Source organism: Podarcis filfolensis, assembly GCF_964270895.1.
Source record: "Podarcis filfolensis genome assembly, chromosome: 2".
In the NCBI taxonomy this organism is placed as follows: domain Eukaryota; kingdom Metazoa; phylum Chordata; class Lepidosauria; order Squamata; family Lacertidae; genus Podarcis; species Podarcis filfolensis.
The window spans coordinates 13,554,872-13,574,635 of record NC_139605.1 but is presented as its reverse complement, the minus strand read 5'-3'; the positions used below and the strand labels follow the sequence as shown (position 1 = coordinate 13,574,635).

Here is a 19,764-nt window from a genome sequence, read left to right as displayed (position 1 = left end):
TACCAATAACTAACTTAGTTGGTCTCTAAGGTGCTACTGGAAGGAATTTTTTTTATTTTGTTTCGACACAGACCAACATGGCTACCTACCTAACTATGACCTTGACAGAAAGAGATAACAGAACCAGTTTAAGCCATCTGTACTCAGCTTCTCTGAAGGAATAACTCGAACATCATGAGCCTCCTGCTTGTTTCTTTCACACAGAGAAGCTTCTGGAACCCTCTGAATTAATTAGAATTAATTCTAATCATTACTTAGCTTTTTAAAAACCCTTTGGGGTTGAGGGAATGATTATTTCAAAACATTGCAATGAAAGAAAGCTTCTGACCTTGACAGTTTTGAGTTTTTTTCACTGATTGCTGCTTATTTCCAGCACTTTTTCCCTGCATAGGAGTGAATCTATAGGCCCCGCTTGGAGTAATTCAAGCAACATCCCTCACTTGTAATGTGCCTATTCATTCCCTCTTCCCACCCCTCTCATTTTATGAAACTGCAAAATAAAAAGGATGACTACAAGAAGCTTCACAGCAACACTGCCATCTTTAAATTATTTTTATTGCATTTTATTGTATAAGATTTCTTACCTCTCCTTCACCACAGGGTCCTGGTGTGGGTTATGGCAATGTAATATACAGCTATAAAAGGCAAAGCCATTGCAGCTATCAAAAAAGAAATAATTCAGGTAAAACCGTTCTGTGGAATGGAACAGAGTAATATAAATTCAGCCAAAGATGTGGGTCTTAAAAAACACAATACTTTAATTGTCAAACTTTTAAGTGGTACATTTAGCATTTTTAGGTAACAGTCACATGTTATGCGGGGTGCATTTGGGTTATGCAATATTCATATTCATAAATAGCTGACAAAAGGGTTCAAGACATGCAATCATAAGACACACCATATTACAGCTAAAAGCAGAAGTTTATCGAGGGACATACAAAATGCTTGGCGAAGGTTTCACATACAGAAACTGCTTTCTTAGATAATATCTGAAAGGACAGCAGAGCAAGGCCAGATAGATGTGTATTTATGGTACAGGATAACGTCAGGGTTCTTGTTTGGAAAAAGAGATTGAAGGACAGGATGAAAGGCTATCTCTGAAGGACAGTTAGCAGCCTGGGGAGCGAATCGGCAGGAGGTGAGGTAGACTGAGGGAGAAGTGATGAGTAAGCTGGCAAGGAAGACCTGGACCTAGAGTCGCAATAGTTTTTGTATGTGTTTGCCTTCTGTTATTTTTCCTCTTGCACTTTATTTTCTCGTTAAATTATGTTACAATAAAGCTTTTTAAAATCATCCAAACTTGTCCTATTTCTCAGTGCTTGTGTGCTTCAGAAGGCGAGATCTCAGGTCTGTGTATTCAAACCGAGTGGCACGGGATTTCATTATAAATCAAAACCACCAGAATGCCTATATTATGCAAATCCACTTGAAAAAACACGTAAACGTAATAGGCTGTATAATAACAATTGTAAAGTTATTTACTAGAAACTACTTCTCAAAATTAGATATAGCTTCTCATAAGGTCAAGATCAACATTGTGACATAACATATTAAAATATAGCTTATTCAGTTAACCACCAAGTCCAGTGTGTACAAAATGTGATTCCTATTTTGTCAGTCCTTTGCCAGCATCTACCAGTGGCAGTTTCTTATGTCTACCAGCTTTATCATCTTCATTAAACACTTACAAGACTATTTCATGGTACTCTTCTAAGGAATACGCCAGACAGAAAAATACAAGAGAAGATGAAGAAATTGGAAATGAATGTACTACGGGACTGTCAAAATAGGAATCGCATTTTGTACATATTGGACTTGGTGGTTAACTGAATAAGCTATATTTTAATATGTTGTGTCACGATGTTGATTTTGACATTATGAGAAGCTGTATCTAATTTTGAGAAGTAAGGTAAAGGTAAAGGGACCCCTGACCATTAGGTCCAGTCGTGGCCGACTCTGGGGTTGCGGCGCTCATCTCGCTTTATTGGCCGAGGGAGCCGGCGCACAGCACAGTCATGTGGCCAGCATGACTAAGCCGCTTCTGGCGAACCAGAGCAGCGCATGGAAACGCCGTTTACCTTCCCGCCAGAGCGATACCTATTTATCTACTTGCACTTTGATGTGCTTTTGAACTGCTAGGTTGGCAGGAGCAGGGACCGAGCAACGGGAGCTCACCCCGTCGCAGGGATTCGAACTGCTGACCTTCTGATTGGCAAGTCCTAGGCTCTGTGGTTTAACCCACAGCGCCACCCGCGTCCCATTTTGAGAAGTAGTTTCTAGTAAATAACTTTACAATTGTTATTTTGAGAAGTAGTTTCCAGTAAATAACTTTACAATTGTTATTATACAGCCTATTACGTTTACGTGTTTTTTCAAGGGGTCTCATTATAAACACAAAACAAAAATCCTACAGAGGGAAAGACTGACAAGTATAGAGGAAGTGAACAAATTTGCTGTGCACCAACACCACAGCAAAGCAATTGTTCTTGTTCGTTTATGGGGCAGCACCCAGATGTTAATACATAACAGAATGCTTCCTTTGCATGGGGGTGGAGAAAGCATTTGGGGGGGGGCGGGATGTCACATGCATTGATAAAATGCTTTTACAAGAGCAGCTGACGTACATTATTATTATTATTATTAATAAAATGTGTACACTGCCCTTCACCCAAAGATCTCAGGGCCGTAAATACAAAAACACAAAATGGATAATAAAAACCAGAACGAGAGAAGCCAGTAACACCCCCCTCCCAACTGTTAACGGAGAAATCTGAGGGCTCCCTTGGACAAAAAAACCAAGGACACCAGCCAGGAATACCAGAGCAAAACAGCAGCCAGTAGGCTTGGTCTTTATTGCAGACTGTCGCGACAGGACTCCCACCTGCCACCAGGTGGAACAAGATGGAAGCCCTGAACAAAAGGAGACCCCAAATTTTATTAGCTACTAATCCCTCATGCTACACCCCTAAAACTACATCACAACTACATCATTGACACATCACAAAAAAGAAGGGGTTGAGGGAGGAGTTGTGGGGGTAACCTGAGTGTCCTGTCACCTGGCCGTTTCCTCCTTCCCCCCTCCCCATGAGTACTTTCCAGGTGACAAAGGGGAGTTTGCAGTTTCCTGTCTCCAGAGGGAAGAGCTGATTACTGTCCTTTGTTTCAGTCCGTGCTGAATCCACTCCCATATGCAGGTCCTTTGTGAGTGTAATGATCTTGTCTAGTTACAGATAGGTAGCTGTGTTGGTCTGCCATAGTCAAAACAAAAAAAAAATTTTTTTTTCTTCCAGTAGCACCTTAAAGACCAACTAAGTTAGTTCTTGGTATGAGCTTTCGTGTGCATGCACACTTCTTCAGATACACTTCTTCAGATTCTTCAGTTACAGATAGGTAGCCATGTTGGTCTGCCATAGTCAAAACAAAAAAATTTTTTTCCTTCCGGTAGCACCTTAAAGACCAACTAAGTTAGTTCTTGGTATGAGCTTTCGTGTGCATGCACACTTCTTCAGATTCTTCAGTGTGTATTTGAAGAAGTGTGCATGCACACGAAAGCTCATACCAAGAACTAACTTAGTTGGTCTTTAAGGTGCTACTGGAAAAAAAAAAATTTTTTTTGTTTTGATCTTGTCTAGGATCATCAAGGTTGTCATGCCAGCTGGGTAGGGCTTGGCTGCCTTGTGTCAAGTCTCCCCCCTTTGATAGTCCTTCCTTCATGGTGTAAAATAAAAGCGGAACGGTGCAGATCCGATGTATGGGTGATTTTCTATGAATTTATAACAGAAGCGTCGCGTATGTCGTGTGTGAGTGTCGTGTTTGTATCAACTGAATAATAATAATAATATTAATTTATTATTTATACCCCGCCCATCTGACCGAGTTTCCCCAGCCACTCTGGGCGGCTCCCAATCAAGTATTAAAAACAATACAGTGTTAAATATTAAAAACTTCCCTGAACAGGGCTGCCTTCAGATGTCTTTTAAAGATAGGATAGCTACTTATTTCCTTCACATCTGAAGGGAGGGTGTTCCACAGGGTGGGCGCCGCTACCAAGAAGGCCCTCTGTCTGGTTCCCTGTAACCTCGCTTCTCGCAATGAGGGAACCGCCAGAAGGCCCTTGGTGCTGGATCTCAGTGTCCGGGCTGAACGATGGGGGTGGAGACGCTCCTTCATGATTGGGGGAGGGGTGTTTTCTGCAACACTCCCCACACAAACACATGCTCAGTTGGTTTGAGCGTGGTGCTGATAACACCAAAGTTGCAGGTTTGATCCCTGTATGAGACGGCTGCATATTCCTGCATTGCAGGGGGGTTGACTAGATGATCCTTGGGATCCCTTCCGACTCTGAAAAGAACATAAAATGTTACTCAGCTAAAGGCCTGGCATGAAAGGAATGTACAGGATATAGTGCAGTCAGTAGTGTATGACACTCAATCTCAGGTTGTGGGTTCGAGTCCAACTTGAGCAAAAAAAAAAATTCCTGCAGGGGGTTGGACTAGATGACCCTATTGCCCCTTTCCAGCTCTACAATTCAACGATGGAAGGAAGGTGGGATTTAAGGAAATAAATGATAGCCTGGGGGATTGCTGGGCGCCCCTCCCCTCCAAAAAAACTTTTGCAAACATCACTGAAAGTACCGCACGCGGCACGGGAAAAGTTAACATTTGCTCTGCCCCGCCCCCGCCGTCCCTGATTGGGCGACGGAGTTCGAACTCCCCAGGCTGAGCCCTTTGCGACCAATGGGAAGAGGCAGGTAGCGCGGCAGTTTACTCGCTATCCGAACTAACATCGAGCGCAAAGGTTTGGCTTCGCTCGGCTGTATAAAAGCGGGGCGGGAAAAGTGTAGCTTTTTAAAAGCATCATTCTTCGTGCGCTCTCTTTTGTCCTATGCAAAGAAGGCAGCGTGCGAGGTGCTGAAAAACTACTTATTATCAAAGGCAGACACCCTTTATTTTTATTTTTTAAATGTTTATTAAATAAATCTTTATTTTTATTTTCTCCCTGACTCATTATGGGATGGAGAAGCAGTAAATTAGGCAAGGAGGTTTGGGTGCAAAGCTTCTCATCATTTTAATTTCCCCACCCCCCACATGGCGTCTCGAGTTAGCAGGAAAATAGGGGGCAAAAAACACAGCCATGCGGATCCGCCTTGCAGCCAGGAGAGCGGCTCAGTTAAAAGCGTGTTTGTGCAAAAAAAAACCCCAAACCCTGCTATTTTATTGAGCTTCCATGTGCCAGTAAGCCTCCCCGATTCTCCAAATCTGCGCTCGGTATTAGCCTTGAGCCCCTATGTGGATCCCTAGGGGAAAGCACTAGCGCCCTTGAGCATGTGCAAAGCGCCTCCGCCCTTTGGGAATCGGGTTATATGCTTAAGCGAAATACAGTGGGTGGAATCGTTGCAGCTCTTAAAGCGGGGGCTTCCGTTTCTCGTGCGTATACAGCCCTGCCCCACACCAGGCAGCCCCCTGGGTAACCAGCGCCCGGGGCCGAAGCGGAAAGCTGGGCTGCTATTGCTGCTGCCGCCCATGTGCTTTCGCCCTGGACCACCCAGCGCGCCGCGCCTCCCACTCTCTCACCTGATTGGGCGAGGGGCCGCTTGGAACGTCGGGAGAGCTCGGCTGCCCTGGCCAATCGCAGGCGGAGGGAACGTCCGAACTTTCCGAGCGGATCCCGGATCCTCTGTGCGCTCCCACGAGACTCTAGCTGCAGCGCGCAGGACAGGTGAGAACCGGCGTTGCGTGCTCGCGAAAGAGATTTTTTAAATTAATATTTATTTCATTTATGTCCTTCATTCCTGCCTGGGCGGTTTGCAACTTTAAAATACTGGAACAGAAAGGTGGTCTAAAATGCAAAGGGGGAGGTGGGTTTGTTCCTTGGCCTTGAGTTTTTTCTCCTCTCCCCCCACCCACGTCAGAAGATTTGTGGGATTGACTTTTATATATATATATATATTTCTAATATTAAAAAAACTAAAGATAAAGAGCATAAAGAAATACCATTGCAGCAGGTAGAAAGCAGTTCTGGAGTTTCAGTGCGGAATAGACCACATGGGCTTTCTATCTAGAGATCTGTTCCTGATTATTCCAGCTCCTGGCAGCTCCCCCCCCCCCAGTTCATTAGTTTAATTTGGAGTGGGTCATCATTAAACAGTTTGGATCTTGAAATATTTGCCCATCTACTTCAAATCAACTAGTAGATCCTGCTCTGCCCATGTCCTAATTTGAGAAACGGCTTTTTCGCTCTTTGATTCAGAGACAGGCAAAGGCTAAGAGCATGGGTAGGCAACCTAAGGCCCGGGGGCCAGATCTGGCCCAATTGCCTTCTAAATCCGGCCCGCAGACAATCCGGGAATCAGCGTGTTTTTACACGAGTAGAATGTGTCCTTTTATTTAAAATGCATCTCTGGGTTATTTGTGGGGCATAGGAATTTGTTCATATTTTTTTTCCAAAATATAGTCCGGCCTCTTACAAGGTCTTATGGACAGTGGACCGGCCCCCTGCTGAAAAAGTTTGCTGACCCCTGGCTAAGAGGAACCTGTGGTTTAGGATCAGGGAAATCTCCAGGCGTCTCACAAAATGGGGCGGTGGGGTTGGAGGTTTCACCTGTATGTTTGGGGGCTAGATGTGTTGCCCACATTATTTTGGAGGATCCTGGTTTAACTAGCAACAGGTTTCCTTGCCATTCCGAAATGGTTTGGGACTGGAATGAGCTAACAAATTAATCCTATGTTTTGCCAGGTGTTGTACTAAAACAGGCCCCATAGGTAAATGTAAAGGGACCCCTGACCGTTAGGTCCAGTCGCGGACGACTCTGGGGTTGCGGCCCTCATCTCACTTTACTGGCCGAGGGAGCCAGCATACAGCTTCCGGGTCAAAATAATAATAATTTATTTATACCCCAACCAAGACCGGGCTCAGGGCAGCTAACAACCAATAATAAAAACAAGTTGATTAAAATGCGATTTAAAAAACAAGATTAAAATACAACATTAAAACATTAGGATGCAGCCTCTTCACAGGAGGAGAAAGGAAAAAGAAAGAGGGGGAGGGAATCAAACTGATTCTAAGCCAAAGGCCAGGCGGAACAACTCTGTCTTACAGGCCCTGCAGAAAGAAATCAGATCCTGCAGGGCCCTGGTCTCATGAGGCAGAGCGTTCCACCAGGCCGGAGCCAGTGTTGAGAAGGCCCTGGCTCTGGTTGAAGCTAATCTAACTTCCTTTGGGCCCGGGACCTCTAGGGTGTTGCTATTTATGGACCTTAAGGTTCTCCATGGGCCATACCAGGAGAGGCGGTCCCGTAGGTACGAGGGTCCTAGGCCATGAAGGGCTTTAAAGGTCAAAACCAGCACCTTGAACCTGACCCTGTACTCCACCGGGAGCCAGTGCAGCTGGAAAAGCACTGGGTGAATATGCTCCCATGGCAGAGACCCTGTGAGGAGCCTCGCTGCAGCATTCTGCACCCACTGGAGTTTCTGGGACAGCTTCAAGGGCAGCCCCACGTAGAGCGAATTACAGTAGTCAAGCAAAACTAGTGGCCAGCATGACTAAGCCGCTTCTGGCGAACCAGAGCAGCGCACGGAAACACCGTTTACCTTCCCGCCGGAGCGGTACCTATTTATCTGCTTGCACTTTGACGTGCTTTCAAACTGCTAGGTTGGCAGGAGCTGGGACCGCCGACCTTTTGATCGGCAAGCCTTAGGCTCTGTGGTTTAACCCACAGCGCCACCCGCGTCCCTAAAACAGGCCCCATAGGCAGTTACTAATCCTATTCTTAAAAACAAACAAACCACTGATTGATTAAGGGGATCCTCTAGCCTAGCTCCATCCAGCTAACACAACTCCCCTTGGTTGTTCTAGAGAAGGAAACACGCAGTCTGCATTGGAGATCTCAAATGAAACTGATAATTTTGTCCTTATGCTTCAGGGGGAGGTAGCCATGGAAGCCGAGGGTGCTATTGAGGGGCTCTGCGAGGAGGCGACATGTTCCATCTGCCTGGAGTACTTCATAGACCCAGTTACAATCGCTTGCGGGCACAACTTCTGCCAAGCTTGCTTTGACCAACTTTGGGAGGACCCCAATGTAGACTCCTGCTGCCCTCAGTGTCGAGAGAGGATCAAGCAAAAGAACTTCAGGCCAAACCGTCAGCTGGCAAATATGGTCGAGATCGTCAGGAACTTCCAGGAAAGGAAAGGATTGAAGAGAAAGTGGGAAGAGCCCCAGAGGCAGCAGGAGCCCCCGAAATTCTTCGGGAGGGATGATCAGGCACCAGGAGGTGTGGTTTGGGACCGGTCGCATGCTGACCAGGGCCACACTGCGTCCTCTATAAGCAAGATCTCCGTAAAATACAAGGTAAGAAATTGATATGGCAGGTGGTCCTAGGAAATCGCCCTGGCTCTTTTTTGGAGGGTTCTGTGCAGCCCTATGAGTTGCCCCTGGAGTAAAAGGTCATGCAAAGATTACGCAGGAGATGGATTAAGGATTAAATTTGTAGATTAAAACGCAAACCTCTTATCCCATACGTGTGGGAGAAATACAAAAAGTAAACGCGCTGTTTTGATTTATTTTTTTTTAAAGCATATTAAAACACCTTTTTGCCGGTTATTTTTCTTGACTTTCCATAATTTATAAAGAATTGTCTCCAAATTTTTAAAAAAATTAAAAACTGACTCTCCCCGCCTTGTCCCCTCTATTTTTCTCCCTTCTTTGCTGCTCCCAATACAATAACTTTTCCAACTATCATTTCAAAATGCATTCATGCCATTGCCCTACACATCACCTGTTCAATTACCTATTTGTGGTATGGATTTTATACCTTGTTATAACCTGTCCTCAAAATAACAATTGAGTAAAATCCTCTTTTATCTATCTATAACAACCATTAATCAATTTTGAAACACTTCCCTCTGATAATAGCATTCCCTGCCTCTCACACCGCAAATCTCCCAGCGTCACCCACCCCTCACATTTCACCAGATTTAATCCTCAGTTTTACATACAACCAGCTCATTAATAATCCGTATCTCTTCTCTGTCAGAAAATCTCAGAAGTTGCCATGCTGGTATACGCTGTGGCCCATCCTGTCCCTTTCACTGTTCTTATTTCTAACCTCAGGGAAGGAGGCTGATGTAATCTCAACAAAATCCAGACCTCCTTTTTATACCTTTTATTTGTGGTCTGCTAACCTCCCCCTCTTCACCCCCATTGCAGTGAATGAGCCACACGTTTTTAGTAAGATAAACAAAAAAATGTTTACTTGCATTTCAAAGCAGACAGCAAATACAAGTAAGAAAAATTATCAGGTACAGCATACAAAAGTTGGCTTCAAAATAAGCTGTATGTGTTGGAAGCATGGTAGATAGAGAGTTTCCTAAGAGGCAGGAGGAAGTATAAAATATTTTTCATTTGTTACAGAATTCCCACCCAGAAGAGACCAGGGAATGAGCGCACATAATGTCCTCTCTAGGAAGTTTTAGAACCCTCTGTGTACTGGCCCTTTGCACGCCTAGCAAAACATGCATTTGTGATTTGGCTGCAAACCCCACAAAGATGGCACCGCTCTTCCAATTCCAAAGCAATGCTCTATTTCCACAGAAATATCCTGCTGTTATGTGCATCCCCCCGCAATTGAATATCTGGTTCTTTTTTAAGTTCAAGGGAGCAATACCGCTTGGCCAGAAGGGACCAAGTGATTGCTTCACAGAATAAAACCACAATAGGTCAGATTTACAGCACAGTGAGAGCTGCAAGACTTTGTAGTCACCTTAACCCGGGCATAGGCAAACTTGACCCTCCAGGTGTTTTGGGACTACAATTCCCATCATCCCTGACCACTGGTCCTGTTAGCTAGGGATGATGGGAGTTGTGGTCCCAAAACATCTGGAGGGCCGAGTTTGCCTAGGCCAGCCTTAACCAAATGATCAAGTCAATCGTTACAAGATGTCTAAAACCCATCAGGGTTGGCATCAACTGGATCTCTGAGGTCATTCCAGAATTTGGGAGGTTCTGCATAAAACCCACTCACATATTTTATCCTTTGCAAATGCTGGCACTGGTAAGACAGAGACTCCACTTGGTCTGAAACACAAGGTTGGTGTATACAGGGAGAGCAGACAGTCCAGCAAATAGTCAGGTCCTAAACTAGGATTTTATATGTCACTGCAAACATGATATGTAAGAAATTTCAGAGAACTAGAAAATGCACTAGCTTAAGTTTTAGGCAAGGAAATCTAAGAAAACATGACCTGCGCAGGTAGCATAATTTGGTGATTGAATGAAAAGTACAGTCATACCTCAGGTTACAGACGCTTCAGGTTGCGTTTTTTTCGGGTTACGGACGCGCTGAAACCCGGAAGTACCGGAATGGGTTACTTCCAGGTTTTGGCGGTCGCGCATGCGCAGAAGCGCTAAATCACGCTTTGCGCAGAAGCACCGAATTGCAACCCGCGCAGACGTGCTGCTGCGGGTTGCGAACGTGCCTCCCGCACGGATCACATTCGCAACCTGAGTGTCCACTGTAATGTAGAACAGGCCGTGATTGCAGGAAAAGTTAAAAATGTGAATGTGTTGCGTTGTGTTAAAACAATGTGACACAGCCGTTGCATGCAAAGATTGCAGCGTTCGGGATTAAAATTCAGGTGCAGTTTAAGTTTTGCTGCCTCTTCTTTCCGAGATGCCTTCGAAAGAACTGGCAACGGATGCTCAACCCCACCTGAACTCTTTCACAAGGCCAACTAATTATATGCAACGTGGATCAAGTTTCCCACTTGTATGGCAGTTCAGATTAAACTTAAGGCTGGGGAAAACCAACCCCAAAATCAAATCAATCCAAGAGGTAAAGTCCAAGATGTAGGGTCCAGGTAAACAGTAAGAAAAAATATGTCTTTAAGTAAAACTCTGAAGTCTTGAGCTCAACAGAGGCAAAGTAATTGGAAAAATAAAATGGGAAACTCCTATCATGCCCAAGCAGGCTAGCTCAAGAATAACTATGAACAGCATTGATGATGAAGAAGGGGAAAAATTCAGATACATATTTACTAAAGGTAAAGGGACCCCTGACCATTAGGTCCAGTCGTGGCCGACTGGGGTTCCGGCGCTCCTCTCGCTTTATTGGCCGAGGGAGCCGGTGTTTGTCCGCAAACAGCTTCCGGGTCATGTGGCCAGCATGACTAAGCCACTTCTGGCGAACCAGAACAGCGCATGGAAACTTCATTTACCTTCCCGCCAGAGTGGTACTTGCACTTTGATGTGCTTTTGAACTGCTAGGTTGGCAGGAGCAGGGACCGAGCAACGGGAGCTCACCCCGTTTCGGGGATTTGAACCGCTGACCTTCTGATCGGCAAGTCCTAGGCTGTGTGGTTTAACCCAGAGTACCACCCGTGTCCCCACGTATTTACTAGTATACCAGTAAAATATGTATTGCTGTCCAGTCTGGGGCCAGAAACCAACCAGGACATTTTCCCATTAAGTGTCTAACATAACCCACATAAGCTTTTTCAGAATACGGGGCCACAAAGGGAGTCTGGATGAGCCTCCACCTGTTGATGAGATGGATAGTTAAAGTCACTGGTCCTAAACTGACCCTCGGCTGACTCTCACTTTCCACCTCTGCACTTCCTTTGAAATCTTTCCTCCCCAGGCGCAGTTAGAAGCAGAGAAGCAGAAAATCAGATCCGCCTTCCAGAAAATGCAGGTATTTCTCCGGACGAAACAGCGTCTCTGGCTAGGTGAGCTGGGAGATCTGGAGAAAAAGATTTGGAGGAGGGGTGAAGGAAACTTTGCCGAACTCTCTGGGGAGCTTTCCCGACTCAGAAACCTGATCGTGGCGACGGAGGCGAGAAACGTGCAGCCATCATACCACGTCTTCCAGCCCCCGAAGGAATCCCTCCAGGTGAGGCTTAATGAAAAGGTGACTTCCAGGTCTCTTGAGTGAAAAAGAAAATGATCCTGTGTCCATCCATTTGTTTTCCACAGGCCGGTGGGGGTGGGGAATTCTCACTAGAACGAAAAACAGCCCAGTGTTTTTTCCTGCCTGTGTAATTGACACCCACTTTTATTTTTATTTTTCAGGGCATCAGAAGAGCCTTAACGAGGTATGTGGCTCACACACACCCTTTCTGCTTTCATGTGGAAGAAATTTGCTCCCTTTGGTGTGTTTCTGGAAAGCAAACGATACTGTTTCCCTCAGCGTTGCGTGAGGTTCATTTCTTTGCTCTTTTAATTTGGTCTTTCTCTCTCCAATCCCCTTTCTATCTAGCCTTGTTCACACTCCTTCCTTTTTCACCCCCTGTGAAACAACCTTGGTTTCGTTTGGGGGTGGGAGGGGGGACAGATTTCTGTAAAAGAGGCCCACATAAAGGCACTCTGGAGTACAGTCGGTCGTTAGAAACCATTTCCTTCCAACGGCAGTAGTTGAAGGTTCTGGAGTTTTATTTCCTCCGCAAAGGGTGACTTCTCTACAACCTCACAATCAGATGCCCTTCAGATACCTAGGAGGGGGTAGTGGCCTTTTTACCTTTAGACTTAAAGGTAAAGGGACCCCTGACCATTAGGTCCAGTCGCAGACAACTCTGGGGTTGCGGCGCTCATCTCGCTTTATTAGCCGAGGGAGCCGGCGTACAGCTTCCGGGTCATGTGGCCAGCATGACTAAGCCGCTTCTGGTGAACCAGAGCAGCGCACGGAAACGCCATTTACCTTCCCGCCAGAGCGGTACCTATTGATCTACTTGCACTTTGATGTGCTTTCGAACTGCTAGGTTGGCAGGAGCAGGGACCGAGCAATGGGAGCTCACCCCGTCGTGGGGATTCGAATCACCAACCTTCTGATCGGCAAGTCCCAGGCTCTGTGGTTTAACCCACAGTGCCACCTGCGTCCCTTCACCTTTAGACTTAGTCCTCTGCTATACAGTCGTACCTCGGAAGTTGAATGGAATCTTTTCTGGAAGTCTGTTTGGCTTCCAAAACATTCGGATACCAAAGTGCGGCTTCTGATTGGCTGCAGGAACAAAATCGTTCAAAAACCCGGAACACTCACTTCCAAATTTCGATTGTTCGGGGGCTGATTTCTTCGGGTGCCAAGGCGTTTGAGATTCAAGGTACGACTGTACTCGAGATCCTTTTTATTGAAGCTGCCATGGAAAGAACATGCAGACATGTTCATGTGAAGTGCCTGCCCTGCCGCTGGGCAATCGGCCCCTGCTTTCTTCTGCGCTGGTGCTTCCATTTTGGCCAGGCCAGGCCCACCTGCTCTTATACCTGTTGTCGCCTGCGGAGTAAAGACTCAGGTTGCCAAAAAAGGGGCGCCTGCAGTCCAGTGACTCAGCACTTTGAAGCCCTGCAAATCCACCAACGATTGGCCAGTTGCCTTCTGTGGCAAACATCAGATTGTCCTCCTGCCTAAGGCAAGTGTGGGAGACTGGGTCTAGGCCAGGTCTTTACCTCTCCCTGTCCCCCATGACCCCATCCTGGCAGGGGGTGGTCCTGGCCACCTGCCAGTCACCTGAGATTGATAGTCATGGGGCTTGTTTTCACCTGCACAGTGTGAAATTAAACCACGTGTGTGCCATCAGCTGGTTATTGGGGCTTCAAAGTGCTTTGTGTGGCCTGCTTGCACCCAAGTATCTTAACTACACCTCTGTTGATGTTTGCTTCATCCTTTGACACATGTATTTCGTTCTTGGCGCTGGGCCTTTGCTTCTCCCTTCCCTGCAAGCTTCCTAGGCAATTTTTATAACCAATCTAGATGGTTATAAGGTGATAGAGGAGGAAATAGAGGAGGCTGTTCCAGTTCAGGATGAATTTGACCGGATTAGAAGCAGTTGGCTCAAAAGATCTCAGGCCGCGAAACAGTAGTTTAGGGCACCTTCCCGATAAGTACATCTTGAGTAAGAGCTCAGCCCTCTCGTTTAATGTTTCAAGAGCTGTAGTCTGCTGCTGTTATTTAAACTTGACCGCGTTCCCTTCCAGGTGTGAGAAGAAAGCATCTGAGCACGAATCGGACCTTTCTCACTGGTGGGACGAGACGCTCAAAATCGCCGTGGAGAAAAGTTCTGTGCTGGAAAAGGCTACGGAGAAGTATAAAGGTACCGCCAAAAGCATAGCAGGGTTTGCTTTACTTGGTAAACACAAATCACAGTTGCTTCAAGAAGGCCTCTGAGTCCAGAGAGGGCTTTCAGCTTTCATAGTCCTTGCTTAAAGTGCAAGTTCAAAGCCCTGCAAGCTTAGTCTTCTGTTTCTTCTTCACAAGTCTTTCCATTTCTGTCTTCCAACAATCCTTCTCCACAATTCTGCACCACACAGTACCACAGAATGCTGTAACTGGAGCTTATGGTATAGGCCAGAACTACGTTCCTGACCACACAGGAACAGAGATAAGACAGTCATGAGTATTCTGCAGATGCATCCTGGAAAGAAAAGCATTTTGTACCAACTTACGGAGAATTAACTCACTCCTTAACCTGTCCTATGAGATTCCGCAGAATGTCTGAGGAGACATCTCAAAAAAAATCTTTTCCCCCTTTGGTTCCGCATCAGCAGAGAAGCAAGGTTCTGCTTATAATATCATGGAAGCCATTTTGAGGAGGAAAAACTGGTGTATAAGTGACTTTACTTTTAAAACTCCCCCTCACCATTCCATTCCGAAAGCTGTCCATTTCTTGCTGAAGAAGAGAAACTTTCAGAGCCAGGCCCACCTTATTCTGCAAGGAGGGACATCGGAACACAGTGTTTGTCCTAGTCAACAAGAGATCGAAGCAACATCATTTGTTTGGGAACCTTAAGTATAAGTGAAAATGCACCCGATTCACATGGAAAGTGTCGCCTCTTGCTGCTTCAAAGTCCTCTTTGTGACTTCCCTTTCATCTCCTTGCCGTTAACCTGGCCTTCAAATTTAAGCAGCAAAACATTATTGCAAGCAGCTTAATCTTAATTTTAAATCGGGTGGGGCAGCCCAGGAGCCACGCTCCCTTACGGCCATCTTTCCAGAGGCAAAAGCAGGCAGAGCAATGAATGTTAATCTTGCTGTTGGTACAGAAGGCTAGTTTCCACACACCTTCGTGGATTCTTTTCTAACCATCCCCCAGACATGCTGGCAGGCATGGTCAGAGTTGAGTGGCACATTCCAGCCAGGCAAAAAACCTAGATGAATAATAATAATTTATTATTTATACCCCGCCCATCTGGCTGGGTTACCCCAGCCACTCTGGGCGGCTTCCAGCAAAACACTAAAATACAATAACCTATTAGACATTAAACGCTTCCCTAAACAGGGCTGCCTTCAGATGTCTTCTAAAAGTCAAGTAGTTGTTTATCTCTTTGACATCTGGTGGGAGGGCGTTCCACAGGGCGGGTGCCACTACCGAGAAGGCCCTCTGCCTGGTTCCCTGTAACTTGGATTCTCGCAGCGAGGGAAGTGCCAGAAGGCCCTTGGAGGAGGACCTCAGTGTCTGGGCAGATGACTAGTAGAGGATGTGTCCTGCAGAGATAGAGGCCTGGAGGTGGCTGCTGTTTTTAACCTTTGGACACAATGAAAACTTTCCTGTTTTCCTGTGCTTCCAAGCTTAACACAGGCAATTAAGAAAAGGTGTTTCTGAAATATTTGATCTCTGGTTTTAAGTACTAACCTGGTCTTCATTGTGTGTGTGTGTGTGTGTGTGTGTGTGTGTGTGTGTGTGTGTGTGTTGTTTGTGGTTGGAAACTGCTTTGGCCTTTACCATATGGTATAGAAATCTACACGAAAAAGTGCTGATGTAATAGCACAGACCTATACGTGTCTACTCAGAAGTAAACCCCACTGAATTTAATGACAATCCCGTTTAAGGGAGTGCGAACCTGAATGTGAAACTGCTTTGATTCTTTGTTTGCAAAACAACTTCCTGTATATATTATCTGATTTATTTATTTTTCTGTCTTTGCTTCTGCATCAGCGTCTCTGGAGCAAGTTCAAGACACAGGTAATTCTCTCAGACATTTTTGATGGAAGATGGGTGTTTGGGGGAGCCACTCAGCTGCATCTAGGAAACCATTTGTGTGGTCCATAGAAAGGGGGGGAGGGGGGCTTCCCACAGCAATGAATCCCTTCAACAGAAAATCAGTTAAAATGCTAAATTTAGTTGCACTTTAACGTGAGATTTTTTTATTGCGCCAACACACATGTTAGGATAGTCGAGCTTTATCAAAAGATCCTAGGGTGTTGTACAACATTAAAAACATTTTACAAAACCTGATACAAAGCATAATAATAATACAAAGCAGAAAAGCAGAATAATAATATTAACAGGTCCCTGTCCCCCCTGAGCTTTAACAGACCATAGAGTATTTAATGGTCAAAGGCCTGGGTTAATGAGGAATGTTTTTGCCTGGTGCCTGTAATGTTGGCACTAGGTGAGGCTCCCTTAGCGAAGGAAATTATCTTGGAACATGGAGATCACAAGGGAAAATAAAGTAATCCATTTCATATCTCAGAAGGTGGTGGGCTTTCCTGCCTTAGAGTTATTTAAGCAGAGGTTGGATGGGCACCTGTCATGGATGCTTTAGTCGACATTCCTTGAGGGAGAGTCCCTTCCAACTCTACAATTCTTTGAGAGGGTTTGTTTTGGTTTTAGTGCTAATCTGTCTCCAAACTTGTCACTCTTTCCTCCCTGCAACAGCTCCTCTGATGCAAGACCTGAACAAAGGTAACTCGGGGAATGATTTGGATAACGTGGGGGTGGGAGAGACTGGATGGTTCTTAGGACCAGAAGAGGGCTGAAATGAGTGGAGCAGCAGCAGGCTCCATGAAGGCTTAGTCTCAGATTGCTTTGGGGGAAATGCTGGAGAGGGGAGAACGTGGAAGGCTGTGGGGAGGTGGAGCTTTTAGTCTTGGCAAACAGATCCATGGAGTAAGACTCTAGCGGGGATGAGCTGCTGTGTTCATTAGGCCGGACGCCCTGCCAAGCCTGCGCAGATCGTGTGATTTACTTCCGTCTCGCTCCTGACACCGCCACCCGGCATCCTCTCCCCTCTTTTCTCCTGCAGTGGATGTCACCCTCGATGCAAATACCGCACACCCTTGCCTTACCGTCTCTGAGGATTTGAAGAGTGTGTGGTGGGAGGTGGAGAAGAAGAGGAAGGGGGGGAAGAAGAAGAAGAAGAAGAAGAAGAGCAACAACAGAGGGGCGACAGGGGACCTCCCTGACAACCCCGAGAGATTTAACGGGGAGCTCTGTGTGCTGGGCCAGGAGGGGTTCACGGCAGGGAAACATTGGTGGGTGGTGGAGGTGGAAACCTGGGGGAGGGCAATGTGGGCCGTGGGGGTCGCCCGAGACACCATGAGGAGGAAAGGCGTTATCTGCACCCATACGAACGAAGGGGTGTGGGCGGTGGGGAGGTTTTCCCGTAGCCCTTCTACGCCTTGCCAGTTCTTTGCTTTCACCTTCCCTGCACCAACCCCTTTGGCCTTGGCGAAAGATCCCCAGAAGATCCGCGTGTCCCTGGATTACGAAAGGGGTCAGGTGCAGTTTTCGGACGCCGACACCGACGATTTGATTTTCACCTACCACACGGGGTCGTTCTCTGAGGAGAAGCTCCGGCCCTTTTTCCAAGTGAGAAGCTGCGGGACGGCTTTGAAGTGCTGGCCTCGGAGACCCGCTGCCATGAACGGAAATGATAACGCCAGAACAGCGACGGGGAACCGGTGGTTCTTGGATGATGTTAGACTCCAACACCCACCAGCCGCAGAAGCGTTCCACATTGATCAGGGATGGTGGGAGTTCTGATCCTGCAACATCAGAGAGGACCACATGTTTCCCCGTTCCTCTTCTGTAGTTGTATAAGAAGCCAAGGGGGGGCCACAGTCTAAATGGCAGGATTCCAGTTCCTCATTGCAGATCTTGGAATATTCCACCTGCAAATGAAGTAGGCTGGTTTTGGAGTCTTCCTTGTGTGGCTGTACCTTTGAAATGACCATTTATTGAGATAAAATAAAAAGAGGAACAGGCTCTTTGTGTTACACAGAATGATTCAGTAGATTCAGGCCCAACACAGTTGCTGTGTTGAGTCCCCAACCCCACTTTTGTGTGATTTTATAGGCGCAGAAACCCTGTCAGGAAAAAAATGAACCCAGCCAGGCAAAAATGTATAAAAAAGAGAATTCCTGTATGCCAAGAATCATGTTTGGGGCAAGGACTCTTGGTGAGAACCCCAGCAGAGATTTAAAGTAACAAAATATGCAGCAAGGTGAAATGTGAAAATATATGTTGTTACACCTTTAAAATAAACCATTCCAAAATTTCCCTCTTTCTCCAGCCTAGGAAAAGGCCAGACGTTTAGCAAGTTAAAGATTAGTTTACTTACAAACTCTTCAAAGGTCCAGTTCATGTGCTTTTCCAAACACCAGTCAGGAAAGTTGCACAGGCAGTAAAACAAGTTATAAAGTGGTGAGACTTCCTAGGTTATTGGTACAGGAGTGGCTGGTGAGAGCCATGTTGTGGAGCAACCAGCTCAGCCCTCTTCACAGCTTCAGCGGAGGTAGGCTGGAACACAACAAAAAGCTTGATTACCTATTTCCTCCCAATATGAGGGGACATGACTGGCAATCACACAGGCTCCCCAGACGTTTGACGATCTATTGATCCCTGTGCCCGCTTTCCCGCTGCCACCAAACTGTTACTTTGGGTACACACTGAGTCCAGACAGTTGTTAACATTAAACCAAATAAACAAGTTTATTTTATAAGCATTAACAAGTTTGTGGTTTCAGATAATTTTTCTTGTCAGTTTCTTAACCTTAGTTTCTTTACCGGCCTATACCTTCCTAGTACCTTCTGACTGTATCTCAACTGTTTAACTGACTCCTCTTAACAGATTCTCTCACTCCCACATCAAACTTGCCCAACCCACCGACTTCCTCCCTCTCCCTTCTCTAACTTCAGACTGACTTCTTAACAACTCTAACTCTTAACTCCTCCCCTTGGGTTCCTATTGATTATTCATTTTACAATTAGTTAACCCTTTCCTTATGACCCAGTATGATGTCACACACCTAGGAGGGAAAACGCCACAGGGACATAGCTAAGTTTGGCAGGTCAACCTATGCTATGGTAGTGTTTGGTGGGTGTAAAACTGGGGTGCCAGATTCCTAGTTCCCAGCTTCAGGAAGTGTTCAAATCAAGCCAGGCTATCCTGGTTAGGTGTAAGGAGGGCAGAGGAAGGGGATCTGTGGCAGATGAATGGGGGGGAACCTCTACTCACTGATAGGAGAAATAAAGCCAGTTTAGGGGAGATAGCTATGTGAACTAGCAGGCCGGAATGGTGGAGAGAATGCCAAGCCTTAATTCAGAGTCCAAGGCTGTGGCTATGGGAGAAGACCATCCCTTTTGGGGTGTTATTACTATGAACCCCTCCATAGGCTCAGGTTGTATATACAGTGGTACCTCTGGTTAAGAACTTAATTCGTTCTGGAGGTCCGTTCTTAACCTGAAACTGCTCTTAACCTGAAGCACCACTTTAGCTAATAGGGCCGCTGTGCCGCCGCTGCACGATTTCTGTTCTCATCCTGAAGCGAAGTTGTTTTTTTCCTTCATTTTTTTGGAAAAGTTTTTATTATCAAAATAATTCCGCATTAATACACACATATTGCAAATATATAAGCATACAAACATACATTTAATACATTCCTTAAAAATGTTCAAACATACCTACACTCAATCCCACAGATAATTCCTTCTGGAGGTCTGTTCTTAACCTGAAACTGTTCTTAACCTGAGATACCACTTTAGCTAATGGGGCCTCCTG

General features: G+C 45.9%; 1 protein-coding gene across 2 annotated transcripts; it reads left to right on the top strand.

Annotated features, from left to right (window-relative positions):
• The first annotated feature begins 4,751 nt into the window (after positions 1 to 4,751).
• Positions 4,752 to 18,755, top strand: LOC310756812 (E3 ubiquitin-protein ligase TRIM39-like). 2 transcript variants are annotated; one of them, XM_083601615.1, is made up of 10 exons: positions 4,752 to 4,797; positions 5,439 to 5,718; positions 7,922 to 8,347; positions 11,634 to 11,885; positions 12,065 to 12,087; positions 13,961 to 14,076; positions 15,919 to 15,945; positions 16,642 to 16,668; positions 17,009 to 17,796; positions 18,718 to 18,755. In XM_083601615.1, exons 3-9 carry the CDS (start codon positions 7,934 to 7,936, stop codon positions 17,746 to 17,748), a joined length of 1,599 nt encoding a protein of 532 aa, XP_083457741.1. In that variant the 5' UTR covers positions 4,752 to 4,797; positions 5,439 to 5,718; positions 7,922 to 7,933; the 3' UTR covers positions 17,749 to 17,796; positions 18,718 to 18,755. The 2 variants fall into 2 exon arrangements, with proteins under 2 accessions (XP_083457741.1, XP_083457742.1); XM_083601616.1 differs by lacking the exons at positions 4,752 to 4,797; positions 18,718 to 18,755 and having other exon boundaries at positions 5,236 to 5,718; positions 17,009 to 18,713.
• The last annotated feature ends 1,009 nt before the right edge of the window (positions 18,756 to 19,764 follow it).

What these genes read in the sequence shown, in the direction of transcription:
- LOC310756812 (XM_083601615.1), top strand. Translation starts at nt 7,934, where the DNA reads ATGGAAGCCGAGGGTGCTATTGAGGGGCTCTGCGAGGAGGCGACATGT. An exon ending in GGCTACGGAGAAGTATAAAG is followed by an intron (nt 14,077 to 15,918) that starts GTACCGCCAAAA and finishes CTTCTGCATCAG; the next exon opens with CGTCTCTGGAGCAAGTTCAA. An exon ending in GATGCAAGACCTGAACAAAG is followed by an intron (nt 16,669 to 17,008) that starts GTAACTCGGGGA and finishes TTTCTCCTGCAG; the next exon opens with TGGATGTCACCCTCGATGCA.